The following is a 22,156-nucleotide window of genomic DNA, read 5'->3' as shown; positions in this document are numbered from 1 at the left end:
TTAAAAGAAGAAAAGACAAACAATTTCAATAAATATTGTCAGAGGAAAAGAATTGCATAATCCCATTTGTTTGTTGCAGGAATGGGACAAAGTTCAAATTGAACACAATGATGAATCAGTTGTTAATTGGTAATAAAGAGGGAAATGGAGAAGAGTAATGTACTAAAAAGACAAGTTTGATAAAAGATTTTTAAAATGTCACAATCGAAGAGTTACTGTATATTATAAAAATGTCTTAAAACAAGCAAATGCTAACACTGCTGAGATAAAGCAAATTATAATGACTTGTGTCACGTGCAATGATTCTTGCACATACCTTAAAATGTACATAAATAAGTGACATAATAAAAGAAAAATCATTCTAATATGCACATGCATTTGAATCGTGCAAAATATACAAAACCAAAGATGGCCATTTCCTAAACAACTAATGGGTGCAAAGAATGAAGCGGAGCCAGCCAATCGGTGAGTGATGACACAAATAAAGAACGAAGCAAACAGAAAGTGTTTCTCACATGCTCTCATTGGGTGAGATACTGTCATTCAGATAAGAGCCATTACGGTTCTCCATTTCTGCTAACCTGTGGAAGAAACAGAGCAGTCAGTTGCAAACATTACCTTAAAATTATATTTTAAAGTGTCCCTTTACAACCATGATTGACCGAAAAAAAACAGAACAGCAACATATGCTGAATAGGAAAGTGTCCGAAAGGATAAAAAAATTGAAATGAATTCTGCTTTTGGTTTCTTAAAACACATCAAAGATATAAATAAAAAGATATTTGTACATTACATACAGTATGGCGCTAAAGCTATCAAGTGATTGTCACCATACTGAAAGCTTTATTATTTTGTCAACCAAAATATTAAAAACAGCTCTACAACTCTTTCATTGGATCTCATTAGATTCTCCAAGATGTGATCAAAATGTTGTGGCAGGTCTAAGTTGTTGTGTTTTCACAGTTTTAGCTGCCCTCCTCCATGCAATCATTGACCTTACGTCTGGTGAAGCCGGTATGAAAGTACAGCCGAATTGTGTAGCTGACAGTTGGCATGGTTTTCCCCACGGCGGAAGAAAGCAGATGCTCGCCTGGGGGTGCAAGCAGTACTTTCAAGAGCTCTTTCTTGGGGCTGTAACATGCGGCATGTGGCTGCGACCCAGCAAATAGCAGGAGTTCCGCACTGATTAGTGACTTTGTTGAGCAGGCCACTGTCACTGTTTTAACAGAAATGGATGTTACTCAGGCCCTCGCCAAAGTCTTTTTAGATGGCTAGAAACTTGACTCTTTGTGGCACCTCAACAATATTAATGGATTTTTCTGAGTTGGTGTATTGACCAAGCTTTAAAGAGCCCATGCTGACACCCTGCATGATGCAAACAACTTCCCAAGATGTCGTGACTCTTCATCTTCGAATCAATCGATAATGGCCGCTCGATCACAGCTTCTAAAGACTCACATGTAACATATTGATCATATAGGTGTTGCTCTTAAATGACACAAAAAACACAAAAAAGGATTTCAGCTATTTTGGACAGAAAGTACCATTTCTCTCAATAAACATTAAATGAAGTGAAAGCGAATGGATAAATGGTACAAATGTTGAATTGTCGAGACATCCAGCTTGACACTTATAAAGCTACCTAGCTAGCTAGTTAGATAGGTATCTAGATAGATAAATAGACATAAAGCGAAATATTGTAGAAATATATAGAAATGTAGCTAGATAAGCTAGATACATTTCTCAGTAGCTAGCTAGTTTATTCATTACATGCGGGAAATTCGACAATTTGGCTAAAAATGAATGCAGAAACACTGATCTAACTCATCCACCATGACTATCCAGACACTTTGTGTGTGGAATGAAAGAAGAACCCAATTAATTTTGGTGCATCTGCAAGCAGCGATTAAAAAAAAGGCTGTTAGTGAAATATGTACAGTATAAAATTACGAAATTTTTTTTGTGTGGAACCTATTCGCTGTTTTTGTTTTTATGCCAGAGCAATAAAGGCATTACTTGTGGTGCAATCTTGTGGCATAATGGTGCCAAGTAACTATGCTAAAGTGATTTTCGGAGTTTCATTTACATCACATTATTGTTGTGCTTTGCCGCCATCTCTTTGAATCATAGTGCCCAGTTACTATGTTTAAGTGAGTTGAGGAGTTTCATTTTGACAAAAATGTTTCTTTTCTGCCATACTGTGGCATCAGTAGGCAATTCTAAACCTTTTTAGGTGGGTCGTCAATTACTTGCAGATTTTCTCTATTCACGGCAGGGCTCAGTCCACATCTCTAGTGAATAGCAGCGCTACTGTACTTTTAAAACAGAAAAGATCTTTAAAAGCTGCTTGTACTTAACTTTTAGAATCATTAAATGAAATTATATTGACTAAACTTGGACAAGCACTGCGTCAGGAAAGAATCAGGCCAGCTGATCCCATGTGGGTTACGCAGGTGGGATGGGGGAGGGAAAGAGGCTCATCCCCTTGCAGGAAGTGTGCAGTGCTTTATTATTTCTCCAAAATCACAGCAATCAAAATGTTCCCGGGTCTGGGAGAGCTATCTGGAGAAGCCATTATGAGTGAGACTCAAGGGGCAGCGCATGGCGGCGGGTGCTGAATGCGTGTTTTTGTGTGTGTGTGTGTGTTACCGGTTGGCGTAGTGCTCGATCCGAGTGTGTGTGTCGTCGTGAGAGAGCTGAGGGGATGTGCCAGGCCTGCCGGAATAATAAAAACAGAAAAGACAGGAGCTTTGTGAAATGCAACCGGGAGACTCATTAATCCATACGCACCAGCACGCCGCATGAGCCCACAGGAGGGCAACGTCGGCATGAGACTCATGTAAATAAGAGAGAGCCATCTCAAGAGGACATTAATCAGTTTGCGGGTTTTTTTGTCCTTGAAAAATTCAGATTTTACTCGATAAAAAACTAGAAAATTTCCTTTTACAAGAACAAATTCACATCGGGAGGTTATTTTTTTGGAACAGTGCTAGCTCATCAAGGTGCTAAATGCCATCATGTCATTTACAGAAAATTATCTATTTACTACAAATAATGTCATCTTTGTTTATCTATTAATGCCAGCTTCGTATAGTGATGGGCAAAACAATTAAATGGTCTCCTAGATGGCAATAAACCTGTGCATCCACATCTTGTGTCATTTTTGTTTGGTGGTTTTCTTAAGGAAAATGTGTGCCTTAGCTCAGCAAAGTTTGGGAAACACTGTTCTAGTTTATCTACTATCATGGCAGATGACGAACCGGAACAAGTACTTACGCATGGTCCACAGGCCAGAAGTTGATCAGTGTGATAGGTCTGCAAGACGGGAAAAAAAAAACATGAGATGACACTGGTTGTGGAATGCCATGCCCAGCAAGGCATGATGGGACCTGACTGAAACTAGCTATGTTGAAACTCTTATTTTAATGGAAAGTAATGTGACATTTTTGCCATTGCAATAATTAATTATATGTTATTTACAAGGTGCAAGTCAATCACAGAAATAAAGGTAAGATTTTGTTCACTTTTTTCTTACAGTTTGTATTTTATCTTCAAGGCCGAGAAGTGTTTTTCAGAATCAGAATCATCTTTATTTGCCAAGTATGTCCAAAACACACAAGGAACTTGTCTCCGGTAGTTGGAGCCGCTCTAGTACAACAGACAGTCAATTTACAGAACACTTTGGGGACATCAAGACATTGACAAAAAACAATTGTGCAAAAAGATGCAGAGTCCTCTAGCACTTAGAGCAGTTCGAACTGACTAATATTGCAATAGTCCGGTGCAATGACCATTGTGCAAAGGGCGCTGAGACTTCAAGGAGTGTATGCGGTTTAAAGTGACGAGTAGTGCGATCATCTGGGACAATGTTGGTTGTGCAAATGTTACAGATACTCCTCAATCAGTGTGCAAATGGAGCAGATGCTACTCTGGCATGAGTGGCCAGTATATGCAAATAGTGCAGCATGGCGAGACAACTACAGTGAGTGCACGAGTAATACATAATTGGCCCCACAGAAATGTGACAACGAACTCAAGTCAAAAAATTTCCAGCTTGTTGAAATGGAATTTCATGCACATATTTACTGTAATTATGACTTTATTACTGTGTTAGTATAGGTCAGTGATAAAGACTTGTTCTGACTTGCATAACTCATGCAATGTCAGGGTCATAGGAATGAAACTCATTGGGGACCACAGGTATAACGGATGCCTCCTCAGTCAAAACGACTTTTAATACAGCTGCAGGTATAATTACAGCAATCTTTATAAAACAGACTACAAAGCAACTTTAATTACATTGTGTGCGTCACCATGTGATTTCAATCATTATTGAATTACTTTACTTCATTTAAATCCTGGCAGGTGTCAGGCTGCTAAAAAACAGATGGAATTATGAAAGCTTGTCAGTATTTTGTGGGATGAAAAGGTGGACTAGTGCTGTGTCTTCTTTGCATTCTGTAAATATGGACTTATCCTGTAACCTGCTGTCATGGATACTCTTTTTAAAAAAAAAAGGTATCTAAAAAGTGTTTGAGACAATCGATATCTCATGTCTATGCATTTTTTCAACAGCCACTCCAGGTTGGCCCACCAGTATAAACAGATGTTTGACTAGTCACTCACATTGAGGCTGCAATACAAACATAGTCGTATGGAAATAAGTGTTTGGCCATTAGCTGAAGTCTATTATACCTCACAGACGACCTGATAGATGGATGTGAAAAAACATGGGGGTAAATGTGAGTAGTAATATGAATGCAATATGATTCTATTATGAAAAAAACAATCTCGGTGACCAAAGAAGAAAAGAGATGCCCCCACTAGGTACCCCCACCCTCACAATGGGCGTATTCATGGCCGCATTAAAGAGTATAAAAGAGGGTGCATTTCTCCATGTACTGTTTGTATTATACTGGCCCCAGGTAGTCAATGCACACACACCAGAATGAGCAGCACAAAGTCAATTGAATGGAAGCACAAAAAAAAGTAAAAAAAAACTTTACCGTTGAAATTATATAATACTATTATTTATTTATTTATTTATGTATTTATTTATTATCCATCCATTTCAACACCGCTTATCCCGGTTAGGGTCGCAGGGCGCTGGAGCGTATCCCAGCTGACTTCAGGCGAAAGGTGGACAACACCCTGAACTGGTCGCCAGCCAATTGCAGGGCACATATAGACACGGACAACCATTCGCACTCACATTTACACCGTCACTGAGTGGGAACTGAACACACGCTGCCCGCACCAAAGTCAGGTGAGTGTACCGCTACACCATCAGTGACTTTATTTATTATTATTATTATTATTTTGTTTTACAAAATATCATATTTTACAATGCTTTTTTTCTTACTATAAAAGACATTGCAAATACCGTATTTTTACGACCATAAGGCGCACTTAAAAGTCTTAAATTTTCTCCAAAATGGACGGGGCGCCTTATAATCCGGCGCGCCTTATGTGTGCAACGAGTTCCAAAATCTGTAAATGTTGTTGTGTGACTTTAATGGCTTGACTGACTGGGAGCATTTCCTGTCGACACGCTGCTTATATAGAGGAAGGCGGACGTGACTGAGGACAGCATGCGGACATAAAGGGGGAAGGATGCGCGTGACAGAGGACGCTAAAGACACGCCCCCAGTAGGTATATAGTTCCGGTATGTGCATCAGTTTGGCTAAGGACCCCTGAAAATGGCACCTACGAAGAGACACGCGTACGAAGCACAGTTTAAACTGAAAGCAATTAGTTACGCGGAGGAACATGGGAATCGAGGAGCCGCAGCCGCGAGAGAATTCCGAATCAAAACGAATCCATGGTTCGCAAGTGGAGGAAGCAGGAAAACGAGCTTCGCCAAGTCAAGAAGACGAAGCTGAATTTCCGCGGAAACAAGGTGAGGTGGCCCGAGTTGGAAGACCAACTCGAGCAATGAATTAATGAGCAAAGAACAGCCGGGAGAAGCGTCTCTAGAGTCCCCATTCGACTGAGGGCAATAACTCGGAACTTGCCATCATTCCGGGAGGCTTGACGAACCGCTGGACAGCCGTGTAAACAGGGCGTTCAAAGTGAAGTTATGAGCGGCGTGGGAGCCATGGATGACAGATGGCGAACACAGCTTTACTAAGACTAGGAGGCAGCGCCGGGCGAGTTACGCGACAATTTGTGAATGGATTGTGGATGCTTGGGCTAACGTGTCTGCTTGCATTGTTGTTCAAGCTTTCGTAAAAGCCAGCATCATTTCTGAAGAGCTGCATGGCAACGAGACTGACTCCGACAATGACGAGAGGGAACCTGGCGTGTTTGATGGAGAACTTGCCCAGCTGTTCATTTCGGATACAGAAGATGAGGACTTTGATGGATTTGTGGATGAGGATTGATCAAAAAATAACGTGAGTACATTGTTAAATACTTCAATAAAGTACAAAGGAACTCGGTTTTGCTCCCGCTGCCTTTTTTAAAAACATTGTTTTAGCGTGCATGCATGCTACCGTATGTTTTAAGCTAGCGTATGTTTTACCATGCCTGCGACCAATAATACGGTGTGCCTTATGTATGTGTTAAATACAGAAATAGATCCCGTAACTAAGACTGCGCCTTTTAAAACGGTGCGCCTTATGGTCGTGAAAATACGGTATGTTTTTTTGGGCAGCGGGACTAGATAAACAGCACTTTCATTCATTTTGTTGGGGAAAGATGATTTGAGATGAGTGTTTTATGTTACGAGTGTGGTCACAAAACAAATTCAACTTGCCTCTCAAGGCACCACTGTATACTGGTACTGATTGAGATAATGGACTCAATCACAATGTAGAATGCAATAGACTTTGTGAAAACAAGAGACTCACGTTTCCATGTTGTCGCCTTCCAGGATGGTCTGGACAGGTAGGTAGCCCATACGTGGGTGTTTGGTAAAGTAGCGCTTAGTCCTAAATTTGTTCTTCAGCACCTTGGCAAAATCTCTGACGTCCTCACCGGATGTAGTCTGGAGGAAAATGGCTTGTTTATTACAATAACGTGGAGTGTGATTGCATCGCAATTTTTGTTTCCCAGATTCAAACTCAATCAAACAACAAAATAAATTACTTTTTCACACGTGAGCTATTTATTTTTCTTAGCCTGATTATCATTTCAGGAATATCGAACTTTTTCTGCAAGAGGATTAAAACCCCGATCATGGACAGAAAACTAATGATGCATCAATCACAAAGGCTTCATTAGAAAATCATGGCACTTACTAATCACCCAATCTCATTGCCCCAATGTCATCCTTATTCATTTTATATAGTCCCTGGGGAACTGAAAGGGTATTAAGCAGCATTATTCTCCTCCATTTATTTCTCCCATCTGACAGACAATGTAATGTGAATTTGATTTGTTTCTAAATACTTTATACAGGTTTGAAGATAATGTCTGAAAAGTATGCAAATACTAAGAACTAGGTAGTAATCAACTTTGAAAATAGAGCGTTAAACTGTTTTCAATTTTATAGATTCTTTGAGGTGTGACTAACGAACGGCGCACCCAGCAACACACTTGAGCATCCAGCATGTGTCCCCTCTACCCAGGAACGTAAGCATCCTGCATTCGCATCAGTGGCTATCCGGTGCAATTTTGAGTTAATTTTATTACAAGGCCCATTTCTACCACTACACCATGCAGTTAGCTTGCGAGCTAGCTGGTTGCTCGCGGGGCTGTTGCGGCACGGAAAACCCCGCGGCAACCTAATGGAATATATTCCAGCCACTAGAGGTTTTAAGCAGTAATATTATGGTGGCTCAAATATGTAGTGATGTGTAGGCATACAAAATATGCAGTGTTTGCGCTATGGGCGCGCAAATGCATACGTGCGCGCACACACACACACACACACACACACACACACACACGTATTCTACAGCGCCCACAAACGTATGCGCGTGCACACACACATTCAACATTAAGTGTTATAAAACACAGGGGTGTTTCTTCCCCTTTTTGGGGGGTGTTGAAGTGCCCCTAAAGTGAATAAAAGCACCCCCAAAATTTCAGAGATCTTTAGAATTGTTTTGTGTGTCCTTTAACAAGCTAGAAAATGGTTTAAAAAAAAAAAAAAAAAAAAAAAGTACTTAGTTGGAACATAATGCATTTTAACAACAAAAATACAGTACCCTCCTTGCCTCATCAATGGGTTGATCCACCACATTTCTCACAGCTCTCTTTAACTGTGTCCTAAGCAGCAAATGCGAGCTACGCAGAGCAATCCTTTGCAGTGAGTATTGAAGTAACAACCTTATGCGTACCTTGCTTCAATTAGTATATACTGTATGGCAAATTTCTTAATTTCTACCACTCATTACCAACATTGTTATCATTACCAGGCCTCATTTTGGCTGCATTTAACACTAGATTACTGTTCATGTTGTTTGGTCAGAGTTAGCTGAAGTTTGTCTAGCTAGCAAATGTTACAGGTGGTCCGAAACCACTGTCCTTTTTGAACTGGTATGTGTATGTATATGTGCGTGATCCCGCATCCTCCCTCATAGGTGTTTCTAGCCCAGTTACTGATTTGAAGCACCCCTCAAATCAATCCCAGCAGCCCTAACCATCTGAAGGTAGAATCACCCATGATAAAACACATTCGATGGCGGGCATTGGGGAAATTAAACACATGGCTTTGCTTTACAAGAGTTGAGTTGGAGTACTGGGCTGGCGATAATGTTCTACCGTCCTTCCACACACTTGTGTCATGGCACGTCTCTCAAATGCCAGCTGAACCACCATGGGCCTATTATTTTATTGAGTATTGTATTGCCTGTATTGTGAAAACATGATTCTTAAAGTGTAGAATGAATGCTTACAGGGGCTACTTCTGTGGAGGCGCCAAATGCTGCGGGCTAAGTTTGAAGGTCACTGATGAGACGCGTGATGTGTACTTGGGCTCCTGACATGCTATATGCAAATGAGCAACACAGTTTTCTTATTTTTAGTTTGCTTTGATAGTCTTTTATATTTATCTCACTGTTAGTGGCTAGAATAAATCAATTTAGACTTTGATTAAATTATATATAAATATTGGCACAAAAAGGAAACACTGCAGGGACCTGTGGCAGAGCACAACTCATAGGTGGGGGGCACAGTAAGGGGTGTGTGGCCCGCGCACTGGAAAGATGCTAGGCAAAGTAACAGTAGGGATTGTAGTTGCTTACGTTGTAACCGTTAGCAGTGTTCTAAGAAGTGAACAACAACCAAAACTTTGGGCTGTAATGCAAAAAAATTAAAAACTGGTGAGTGCTGCTTAGATAAAAACTATAAACACTGAAGTTGACAAGGAGTATATTTTCTTTAAAAAAATCTTTGCCTATTGTTTCATCCGAATTAATCAAAACACTGACCGTCGGCATCCACCTTCTACGAAATCTTCTATCATTCTTCTATCTATCATTACCTAAACCAGTGGTTCACATTTTTTTTGCGTCCCCTCCCCGAAACCTCGACAGCACCCGCCTAACCCGCAAAGCATCTAGCACCCCTGCAACATCTTTTCCCAACTAGCACCAGGAAAAAGGTATCGCAGACTCTTGAAGAGCCTTATGCACCATGCTGTCAGTTACTGGTCGTCATTTTTCGTCGATTTGGTGGGGTTTTGCATGTATGAAATTCAATGTTGGTTGCTGCCAATTATAGTTTCTAAAGGGCAAAAAGTACATAGAGTGTCTGACTTTATATTTATGTATTCAAAATAAAACTTGTTGCACTGCTTTCAGTGCATCTCTCTGTGGGGTTTTGTATGTCTTATTTTAGCAATATCATAATAATACTAATTAACGTGAACATTTCGGCCACCAATTATGATATGAAATGTTCATACCATTTTATCTCTGCTAAAAACATCCTTATTTTCCCATACCCAGTGTATTCCCAGCTGCGAAAGAGAATCATTAAAACAGATTCACTGCCATTGACGGCTTTATAAGTCAAATATCCATGTTAACTGGGAAGGGTGGCAGTGAATGAATCACAACCTTTAAATTTACCCCTTGACAGGTTCCTTATGTAACACCTTCATGGACCTTCCCATTCCAAATATCAATGTAATATATATCAAAGCGTTCATGTACAGAGGCTCTTTTAGTAACTAGTTTTAAGTTGAAGATTTGCTCAATATGTTTATGTCTTATCTTTAGAAGTTGACACATTACTGAAGATTTATTCATAATGCTTTTCCAGCAATCTGGTTGGACACTTTAAATGGCACAGCATAACTGATGCATCATTGATTTTCTGTCCATCATTTTGCCTTTGAGAAAAGACAATAGAACATTCAGAACAGACAAGTGTTTGAGCTGACAAAAAATGTCAAAAAACAGCAACAAAACTGCGCACCATTTAAACATTTTACATGTTTTGTTCCACAATAAATGAAATTGGTAGGAATGCTTGACTCAGCATGGATACATTTTTTCCATTTTCTGAGCCGCTTTTCCTCACTAGGGTCGCGGGCGTGCTGGAGCCTATCCCAGCTCTCATCGGGCAGGAGGCGGGGTACACCCTGAACTGGTTGCCAGCCAATTGCAGGGCACATACAAACAAACAACCATGCGCACTCACATTCACACCTACGGGGAATTTAGAGTCTCCAATTAATGCATGTTTTTGGGATGTGGGAGGAAACCGGAGTGCCTGGAGAAAACCCACGCAGGCACGGGGAGTTTGCAGGCATGCAAACTCCACACAGGCGGGGCTGGGGATTGAACCCCTGTCCTCAGAACTGTGAGGAAGGCACTCTAACCAGTCGTCCACCGTGCCGCCAGCATGGATACAATTAAAACTTAAAAGGTGCCATGAAGTGATATGGAGAAACTGTTTAGTTGAAATGCGGTTTTTGCTTTAAATCTAAATTTTTAATTGGACAATGAAGTACAATAGCAGGGAGATTCAGTTTGCAAGGCTTGCCTGTTGAATAAAATGTACTGTTTGCTCAAGGAAAAGCATGTGCACATGTCATCTGTGAACTAGTACTACAGTGAGCCTGGGTAATGCAGATGTGAATAGGAGGAGGATTTTCATAACAGTGACAAACAAGCGCAAAGTATTTTCAGAGAATCAGGCACTTGGTATGTGTGCCGTTTTAATTACATGAATCGACAGAGGATGAATATAGATGTGCTCATACCGGGGTGCAGTACTCCACCATAGGGTACTGCATCTTGTGACCCTTGGCGACACGGCCAGAGAAGAAGCAGCTTTGGCAAATGTCATAGTTGAAATGTTTCAGACTCCGGTATCTGTATGGTGAGAGAACCAAGGGGGAGGTCAAACAAGAAAACGAGTCATTAGGGAGGAAAGAAGACAGAATCAATCAATGACAGTAAGCTACCGTTTTGCCCTGTTTTGATAGCAGTTGGAGTGGTTACAAGATTTTCTAGCAAGCATTTTATTCCGGGCCTTTGGGCTCTTCAATAAAATGTATGGTCACTCTTCAGGAGGAGAGCATTGGATCACAGATAAAAAAATGTAATCACAGTTATTTTCATGGTCACAAACACAACAGTGATTGCACAATTCACTGGCAAGGAGACAAAGTTGTGAATTCAAGTACTAGCATGTGTAAAAAACTTTAAATATGAAAACGCTTTCAGAATTTTAAACCAACAGCTTTGTCTAATTTGTTGTGCACCCCATGCAGTGCAAATTACTTAATTATATCTATATACTAACTTGGCACCGATACCAATATTGGTGTACCCCTAATTTGCATGTGTGTACACTGTGTACAGGGGAGAAGAGTGGAATTTTCTCTGCAACCAAAACATCTCTGCTGTCTGTCCATTGAATAAATAAATACTAAGGCTTTTATTGCAAGTTGAACTTGACTATTATAATGGTCTTCTGACTGGACTCCCCAAAAAGAGAATTAAAAAGCTGCAGCTCATTCAGAATGCTGCAGCTTAGGATCTGACCAGAACAAAGAGGTCAGACCATATTACTCCAATTCTAAAGTCTTTACACTGGCTCCCAGTCAGCTTTAGAATAGATTTTAAAGTTCTGCTGCTGGTCTATAAATCACTAAACGGTTTAGCTCCTGAATAAATGAAAGAAATGCTACTGGCATATAAACGTAGTAGGGCTCGGAGATTGACAGACTCAGGTCAAGTCGTGGAGAACAGAGTCCAAAGCTAACATGGTGAAGGAGCATTTAGCTATAAATGCTGCACACAAATGGAATAGGTTGCCAGCAGAAGTGATGTCAGCTCGAAGTGTGAATGTTTTTAAGTCCAGGTTAAAAACTATTTTCTTTTCTCATGCTTTTGAGAGCATTTCCACTTTTAAATGATATTTCTTGCACTGTATGCTGTATTAATTGTACTTTTATTTTTTTCTCTTCGTTTTAAATGTTTTTGTTTTCTTTGTTTTTAAATGCTTTTAATCATGTAAAGCACATTGAGTTACCTTGTGTAAGAAATGTGCTATATAAATAAATTTGCTTGGCTAATGATGCTTTTCATCACAAAAAAAACAAACAAAACAAAAAAACAATGCTCTTGGTACATGCTTAAGACTGTCATGATGAGACCAAAGGGTGCTGTTATAACTTCACGCCCAGCGCTCAACAATGCATACAGACAAGATTAGTCCCTTTTTTTTTTATTTGGGCTTCAGTGAAAACAAAATTAATTCCATGCTTTATTACCCTTTTAGCAAAATTGATGAGGCAGCAAAAATCCCCCCGATGTCTGCTCACACATGTGTTAAAGAGATACTTAGTGCTGACCTGAAGCCTATGATGGGACACTCCTTGCAGATGTTGCACTTGGCTTGGTGTTTGGCTGTCTCTGCGGCAGCCACACGGTGCAGCACAGGCAGCCACACCATTGACTGAGGTTCCAGACGCATCCAATCCAGGAACATGGCAGCCTCTAGTTCTGGCTTGTTGTTGGCCTGGACAGGGTCAAAGGAGGAGCACAGAAAACAGAGACAGAATTTTGATTGTACATTACAACTCAGAAAATCTCAATTGCTGATGACATGGGTTTAGCAGGAAACAAGAACTCTCAATATTTATTTGAGCTTGAAGCTCGTGAAGGCCCGAAAATGACCTTGAAGAGATTAATTTTATGACTGAAAACTGTCACTAATACAGGATAATTGCTGATAATATATATATATATATATATATATATATATATATATATATATATATATATATATATATATATATATATGGTATCCAGTATTATGGAGTGCAATAATTCTTATGAAAAAAGTTTCAAAAACAAGGCATTTTTTTGGGATGGACTGGAACAGATTAATTGAATTTCCATTCATTTCAATGGGGAAATATGATTTAAGATATGAGTGCTACGAGATACAAGCGTGGTCACAGAACAAATTAAACTCGTATCTCAAGACACCAACATATTTTTTTTCTGCTGATACAAAACTGAAAAGACAGATGAGTTGTGTGTGGGCCTTTTTAGATTCAGTCAGAGCACAATTACTTGTACTTTTTGAACATTTGCTGCTTGATTTGTGACGATAATTAACGTACTGTCAGGAAACAGATACGCTACAGACAGGCAACCAATAGCAAAGCAAAAAACACTCAGTCAATGGATGGCACTTACAAACTGGAAGCAGCTCCGCACAGATGGCTCGATGTTGGAGCCGCCGAACGAAGCCACCTCACCAAGTTGCCGTGGGATCTGGATGGAGTCATGAAGGAGAAGGCCGAGGCGACGCTGGTCACAGAAACCGGTTGCACTCGCAACCTGCCTGAACAAGACTGTCAAAGGGGGAACCTATTCAGCACTACAGTAAACATGTCATTGACTCTTTTAGTGCATCTGCCAACTACTGTCTACAGCAGCCTTTCATCAATGGTGGGAAGAAATAAGGTATAATTACTGCTATACTGAAGTAAATTCTTCAGATATTTTTAGTTTTAGTTTTTATTTATCTGACGACTTACTTTTATGCCATACATTTGAAAACAGACATGTACTTTCTCCTCTTTGTCAAAACAGACATGTTACTTTTTTCAAGCTCCACGGATGATGACATGATAAAGCTGTAAATACAGAGAGGTCAACTCAACAGCTGTTCAGATGTTGATTAATTGACTGATTGTTATCTTGGGAAATTAAAAGGTGCACTGTGAACTAGAGAGCATTAACAACGATGAGAAGAGATTTGTAGAAGCAAGCTATTTCCTATTAATGGTGTTGTACAAGAGAATTCTGTATTTTATTCACTTATCATTAGACAATTTAACATTTGTTTTCTTCGTCAGTTCACAACGTTAGCACAGTTATGGTAACCGTTTTGAAGGTATAAAAGCCTAAGCCAACGCTAGCTTGTTTTTTCCCCCCTTCTTAGTACAAGCACTGGTGCTGCTACTACATTAAAACTATTTCGTTTTTCTCATTGTGCCAAGTTATCAACACAGGTACTGTATATTACTGACAGTTCATATTAATTTTTACCTTTTGTACTTAAGTATATTTCAGAGTCTGTACTTTTTTAATTTTACCTAAGCAAAGCAGTCAGTACTTCTACTTTGACCAGTCTTTTTCTACACAACGTTCTGTAATTTTCCCACCACTGTCTTTCACAAACAAAACAGGTAAAAACATTTTGGAAACATTGATCTTGAGTGTAAAATCTGGTTTCTAACATACTGTACTTATAAACTCTTTTCAACGTTCTTCCATATTAGCGACACGAAACAACAATTAAATTGTTTGTGTAAATGCGGCGAGTGCCACCAATCACATTAATACTACTGTGAAACCATAATCACTGTATAATATAATAACAATAGTTACATGTGTTTATTCTTAATCAAACAACAAAAATGTGAGGCTCCTTGTGGACAGTTGGGGTGAAACATTTATGAAAACTGACCAAACCGTTTGGTTCGCATGTGTCCTGTTCGCTGGCACGCACAGCTTTTTTTTCCTCATTTACTAATGAGGCGAAGCAGCGTAAACTTCTGTAGCAAAGAAGTATGTGTTTTATGTTTTGGGACAGGTAATGTAGAGGCAGCTGATTTAGGGGTTGTTCGTGATTCATGTCCATAGATATGAAGACTAGATATGCCCGTGCACTGTAGCAGCCCGGCTAACTGACGTAACTACAAGGTGGCCATATCAGGAAGGTCAACGCTCCTTCAAAGGCAATGCATGGACATCGAAACTAAGTCGAAACGTGTTCATTTCAACTGATTTTCATGAGGTTTACTTTTTTGTCAACCCCAAAGCATGTCCTATCAATACATGGCATTTGAAAAAATGCAAAACAGTTTTTTTTTGTTTTTTTTTACCTGTGAAAGGTTACTCCTAGTTCCCATGCCGTAATTGTACGCCATTGTACAACTTGTACGCAAACGTATGCAGCACAATGTACTGGCACCTGTGGTCTTTTGGTTTTCTTGCCGTCCACACATGGAATGTACGACCATGACCTTCCTAGTTTTGCGTCACTGTTGGCACACAGCTAAAGGGGGCGTGTCATATCTACCTGTCCATAACTATGTTCATGTCATCACGGTCGAGCAAGCCAGAAAAAAGTGCGGTATTTACAAAGCAGTTTGTTGTAAGTTTTTATAGTGTAGCGCCTAGATTTAAAGATAAGAACTATAAGTTTGTTGGTTTTTCACAAGAGATCTATTTGTTTTTCCCCCCGAGTGTGCGTCCTTGTGAGGTAAGTTGACATCGCAATTCTAATGTCTGTGGGGTTTGTTTGTTGGGTAAGGCCCAGTACACACAAGACAATTGACCCGTTTTTGTGTCGACCTTCCCGACCAAGCACGCCAAATGCCAGACCATCTTAGAGATTATCCGATAAGGTTGCTCTCATGTCTGATGTGTGTTAAGAGTGGATTCGTCCAGATTTTAGGGTCCGAAACAGGTCTGGGCCGACAATCTTAAATAATGAACGTGTTCAATATTTACAAAATCTTCATGTGTGTGGGGGAGAGCCAACCTCTCCCGAGTCATGACGCCGTGAATTGTGACGTGGAACGGAATATAGCCAATCAAGAAGCACCCTGACTCAAGAAAGGTAAATTAGTGTAAATAAAAACAAGCAAGTCTTACCCGATGTGATCTTTTTGTATAAAAGCGGGTTCCCCAGATGGCAAGAAGCAAGTCATTTTTTGAGGCATTTTATAAGGCTCCCAGCTCCTGCAACCTTCGGGAATGTTCAGGAAACATTGGCGCAAAGCCGGAAGTGTTTCTTCTTCTTCGGTTTTGTGAGATCACATGTGAACACGCAAGAGTTCGGCGTTTGAACAGAATCTTTATATGTGTGGTGTTCTGTGTTGATATTATTGGAGCACACCACACACAATATGACCACAACCCTTAAATGCCTGATTTTTTATCTTTGTGTGTGGGGTCTGTCGCAGATAAAAAATATTTTAAGAGTGGAAAAATCTTTACGTGTGCACCAAGCCTAAGTCTTCATTGTACATACCTGAATGCTCGAACTTAGCTTAGTTTCACTTTTAACCTAACTATACAAGACATAATTGATTTTCTTAACAGTCGACCAAACTGAACCAAAACTCTGTGACCACAAAACCGGGATGCGAACGGAAGCATGGATTTTATGAAATGTTCCACCCCTAGTGGACAGGTGTACCAATACTCAGTTCTCAGAGCAAGAACTTGGCAGGTCTCAAATATTTGGACATACACATGCCCAAACGCAAAATCAGTGACCGAAATATATTGGGGTCCTGACATACAGCATTTCGCGGTTATAAACAGCACACAATGAACTAGTTTGAAAAGCTGCGTGAGAGTATGTTGTTACACGGCAAAAGAACCTGCTAAAGTACTTGCTGTTTTCACTAGATGTGTTTTATATGCATGGCCTGGAAGTGTTTTACAAACAAATATATACAGTAATTATTACTTTACTACTGTCCTAGCAGACGCTAGTGACATATGCCAACTTGCGTACGGATTTGGGTTCTCTGAACCGAGGACCCTGCTTGGCATGATAGCATGGCATTCTCAGAACATAGTCACAGCATTTATTAAGAAATCAGACTGCTCTGACGTCATACATCTGCTGTACTCCAGAAGGCAAATGTGTAAAGCATCTATAGACCTTTATGTTTGTAAACAATAGGCGTTTTGGTACTTCCGGACAGGAGAGGGTGATTGACTACTCCGGACTTGAACTGAAAATTATGACAAAAAGTGTTATGTTAGCTGTTGTGCTGCCAGATAAACCCCAAAGGGTCCCGGTATTTTTTGCATTTACTTAAAAAATATCTACATTATTCTAGCGGAACCTGTGGGAGAGGAAGCTCAAATGAGAAGAGTGGATATCGTGAATATTATCTACGGAGAAAATCGCAACCTAGACTACCTAGCAGCAGAGTAGCCAATTCTGATGGGACAAATTGGGAACCAAACCTCCATCAATGTGGCTGTGGAAGAATTTCTTTCACAGGTATGTATAAAATTTGGTTGAGTTGTCTTTGAGTAATTTAATAAAAGATAATAGTTAGCCTGCTATGGAGACAACAGCGTGCGTCCCATTTTAGCATTAAAAAAAGCACGTCTATGCCATTAATCCCAGCAACAGAAATGTAAATGAATTTGCCAGTCCCTCAATGATCATGTTAACTATGTGAGAGTTTCCACAGCGTTCTATTTTTTACTTTTTCTTTTTTAGGGAGTGTGGTGTGGGGGCATTTCAGCTCAAAAAGGGCATGCTGTCTGAATGCTCTCAGCATTCACAAGCTTTCGAAGGGATGTACAACTTCGAGTATTGATATTCAAGTGTGTGTATGTGCCTTACATCTGTATTTATCCTCCAGGTGAGCCTTGCAGAGTGAGATGATTCCAGTTTTGAAGGATAGGGTGCGAATCTTTCCGCTGTGACCACTGTTAAATAACAAATAGTGAAAACTCCGAAGTCTGGCACAGGTTGAAAGCAGTAAGTAACTTGAAGTACACTTACGCATCATAGACGTTGAGCAGCCAGTTGAGGCACATGTCGACACACAGAGGGACACTGACCAGGTGTGCATGACTTTGCTCTAGCCGCTGATACAGCCTGGTCAGACAGGCTACCAGCTGGGAGATATCGAGCAGCTGCTCATTCTGCTTCAGGCCATGCTGGTCGAACACTTCGGACGCCATTGGCATGTTCAGCAGGTCCACTGGACGAGATAAGAGGAGACGTTGAGAATGCTAATGTCCTTCAAGCTAGCAAAAAGGATGGTGGTGACATGAAGAAGCATATTTGAGAAGACATCCATTGAAAGGTATTCAAGCCCACATGCTGCTCACAATGATGACTGCACCTTCTATTCTTCAGGTTAACACCTTTAGGAAATGTATTTAACTTTAAATTCCTGCAATTTACAAACATCAATGCGAAAGAGTCGCAGCAATGGTCTGGGGATAAAAAAAAAAGTCTGGGAAAGTCAACGCAGGCCATGACATGACAAGACCTACATGGCAAGATAGGCCTGCACAAGACATGTCAAGACAAAAAACAGGTTAGATCAGACTAAAAAAGAGACTAAACATAAACAGAGTTGGCTAGACAAGACAGTACAAGTCTACGGCGCCTTAGCTTGAGTTTAATTTGTTCCATGACCATGCTCGTAACTCAAAACACACATCTTTCCCCACTGAAATGAAAGGAAATGCCATTATTCCATTCCAGCCCTAAACTGTGCGCCTTTTGGTGTGTGCGACCAGGGGAAAGTATAATACGGACACAAATGAAGATGTGTCTCAATTAAGCGACTCAGTGAGCTGCACTAATATTCACAGCTTTTCGCAGAGAATAAGGAATGACAGTGATTGTGATTGATATGTGATTGATATGTCTAAATCTTTTTTTTTACCATTTGTGTTCAAATACCTGTTGCTTAAAGCATTAGAACACTGCAACACCAATGCTACGTGTTAGCTTGTTAATGGCGTTTTGCATTGTGTTTGCTTTACACTAGCAGACGTTCATCCATTTTCTGTACCGCTTATCCTCATTAGGGTCGCGGGCGTGCTGGTGCCTATCTTAGAAAACTCTGGGCAAAGGCGGGGTACACCCTGAACTGTTCGCCAGTCAATCGCAGGGCACATATAGACAAACAATTATTCACACTCACATTCACACCTATGGGCAATTTAGAGTCTACAATTAACCATGCATGCTTTTGGAATGTGGGAGTAAACCTGAGTACCCGGAGAAAACCCAAGCAGACATGGGGAGAACATGCAAACTCCACACAGGCGAGGCCGGATTTGAACCCGGGTCCTCAGAACTGTGAGGCAGGTGTGTGTGTGTGTGTGTGTGTGTATATATATATATATATATATATATATATATATATATATATAGCATCTCAATGTCAGTCCTGTGATCGACAGGTGTTAAGTCCACCGTATACCTCACCGAAAGTTAGTTGACCCAAGGCCTCTTATTGACTCTGACTAGGAAAAAGGACAGAAAATGTATCTATTGATGTATGAATAAAGAAGATCACTCACAGCACAAAGCCTTCTGTAGGCGTCTGAGTTTCATGGCTGTTCGGTAGGCTGAGAATCGAACATTGTTCAGGTCAGCTGAAAAAGAAACGAGTCAGAAAGGATGTTTTTGACAGCGTTGCACTACTTGGAATAAACGCTCTCACAACAACCCATCCTGTAAGAGATAAAGCAGTCTTTGGGTACACTTACATGAAAATAACTCAAACATTTCTCACAGCCATTTTTTTTTAACTAATGTAAAAAAAATTACAAAAAATAAAAGTGCAAGCCCACAAACTGCTCGCTGTGGGGGTACTATCGCAGTTTTTGTTGTGACACACTTGTGAATACCCACACACGGTATATCGTGAATCCTTTGGTTTTTTTGTGTTTTTTTTTTTTTAAGTTTATGTAAAATGTGAACTGTACATACATGAATCAATCAAGACAAGGAGATAATTGCACCACATTTAGCAGAAAACTGATTTCTATCTGAAGTCCATCTATCATTACATTTCCCTCGTTGCTCGTGAGGGAAATCTACCTACGGTAAATGAGAAGGAGGAACATTGCATCTTACCCAGTGACTGATAGAGCTCCGCCATCTTGGGATGGTCCCAGCATGTTGTCTGGGTCTGGTGGCTGTTTGAAGAGTGGGAAACACAACAGAAAGAATTTTTCATGACTGTCTTTGAGACGACAACTTCTGCAGTTTTAGGCAGCCTTGTCCGCTTAAAGCTGTTACTGCTCCACTCCGTGTGTGTTTGCATTTCCAGTGTTAAAAAGGTGGGTGTAAAAGGTAACAAAATAACCAAGCTACACAGCACCACATTTTGGTACACGTTAATTGTGATACCAACCGCTGTTGTATGGTACCTAAAGAAAGGAGTTACAATGACAATAGCCAGATTGATATATAGTGTTTCTCAAACAATATTAAGCCAGGGATGTCCCGATCCAACCTTTTCACTTCCAATCCGATACCGATATTGCAGCCTTGAGTTTTGGCTGTACCGATATCGGTCAGATCCGATTTCAACAATCATCATCTAGAATTTACTTATTTTGTAGTATGGAATGTTAGAAAAGGCTTGATCTAGAGATAATACTAAAACAGAGAACAATAATCAGCAACAGTCGGTATGAGAAAAACTGATCTATTTATTATTAACCAATGGGTTACACAAACTGCTGTGCATGTCTTGACCTCTTACGGTAGTAATGAGATACTTGCAGTAACAAAGAAAGTAGAAGTCACAATTTAATGTTATTATAACTCTCTTTTTTCAGTTTGTGGAAACTATGCCAGAGTATTGTTATATTGCCTGTTTGTGTGTGTTTCTACAGTGTTTATGTACTAATAGTCATTATTTTGAGAGCTATAAGTGCCGCAAGTTGGATGCTAATTTTCATTAGCTCGTGAATAGTGTTTTCATTCGTTCTCTGTTAGCTTTGAGCTAGCTATTTTTGTGAAAAAAAACAAAAGAAGAAACTAAGACTGTATTGTATTTGAACATTCAAAAGGTGTAAATTATTTTGTTATGTCTGTTTAGTTTCTACAGTCACCTTCAACTGGAGTATCAATAAATGATTTCAAACAGGCAACATTGACTCTTACTCCTTGCTACTATGTTAGCACCTTAGCAACCTGCTGTTGTGATCACGTGGGCTCTGCCATCCGGACGCTGCTGGATAGAAGTGCTGGAGTGAAGCATGGAATGGACTGCTTGTATAAGAGTGGTAAAATCCGAGATTTTAGATCCAGTCTGATCCGATACTCAGGATCGGGACACCCCTATATTTAACATTAGAAAACTCTCGTGGCACACAACTGTCAGAGGATTATTTTTTTTAAACTCTTTAGTAAACAAGAGACGAGACAAGCACGTTGAGAATAAATAGATACAATTTCATAAAAACTTGCGACAAAGCATATATTTTTCTAACGACGACTAAATAAAAATATCACAAAAAACTATCCATCCATCCATTTTCTGAACTGCTTATCCTTATTAGGGCCGCTGATATGCCGGCGCCTATCTCAACTGACCTCGGATGAGAGGCGGGGTACACCCTGAACTGGTCGCCAGCCAATCGCAGCACAAAAACTATAAATACGTGAATAATGATGACCTTGTCTCAATGTACTCAGTGTGAAATCTGGGCCTGTTTATTTGAACACAATGCTGTGATCCTGTTGTATGAGTAGCAACAGGTGGATACACGAGTTAAATGGTCCTTCCGACATCTAGTGGAAGAGCATGTAAGATTCCTGCCTATCACTATACGTGCCCGGCATACATCGAGCAACAAAGATACATCATTTGTAGTAAATAATACATTTTTTGACCAATTAAATGAAACTGGATAATTTCCTACAGCACACCGAACGATCTCTCAAACCAGACTAATGTGCCACAGTACATTAGTTAGGCCCAGGACACACACAAGGACAATAGGGCTGTTTTTAGTCCCCATTTTGCCCCTCCAAGGACATCAAATGCCAGACAATCTTAATGTTTTATAAAATTATCCGATTATCCTTTGGTCAGAGGTGTATTATGAGTTGATTTGTCTGGATTATAGGTCAGGTTAGGGGGGACAATGTTAAATAATGAGCACATTTAATATTTACGACCAAAACTCTTCATGTGTGAGTAATTACACGTGG

At 40.1% G+C, this 22,156-nt stretch overlaps 1 protein-coding gene across 1 annotated transcript in view; it reads right to left on the bottom strand.

Moving 5' to 3' along the window:
* The window catches only part of LOC133405989 (dystrophin-like), a 216,857-nt gene that overhangs the window by 7,185 nt on the left and 187,516 nt on the right, over positions 1–22,156 (bottom strand). Inside the window, 11 exon segments of the mRNA XM_061683126.1 lie at positions 516–581; positions 2,650–2,715; positions 3,277–3,315; positions 6,853–6,989; positions 11,160–11,271; positions 12,759–12,925; positions 13,612–13,769; positions 17,804–17,889; positions 17,966–18,167; positions 19,507–19,581; positions 20,066–20,127. Coding sequence (XP_061539110.1) covers positions 516–581; positions 2,650–2,715; positions 3,277–3,315; positions 6,853–6,989; positions 11,160–11,271; positions 12,759–12,925; positions 13,612–13,769; positions 17,804–17,889; positions 17,966–18,167; positions 19,507–19,581; positions 20,066–20,127 — 1,170 coding nt within the window.

This window comes from Phycodurus eques, chromosome 1, assembly GCF_024500275.1.
Source record: "Phycodurus eques isolate BA_2022a chromosome 1, UOR_Pequ_1.1, whole genome shotgun sequence".
Classification (NCBI taxonomy): Eukaryota; Metazoa; Chordata; class Actinopteri; order Syngnathiformes; family Syngnathidae; genus Phycodurus; species Phycodurus eques.
Note: the sequence above shows the minus strand (reverse complement) of the source record. Positions and strands in the feature narration are given on the sequence as shown.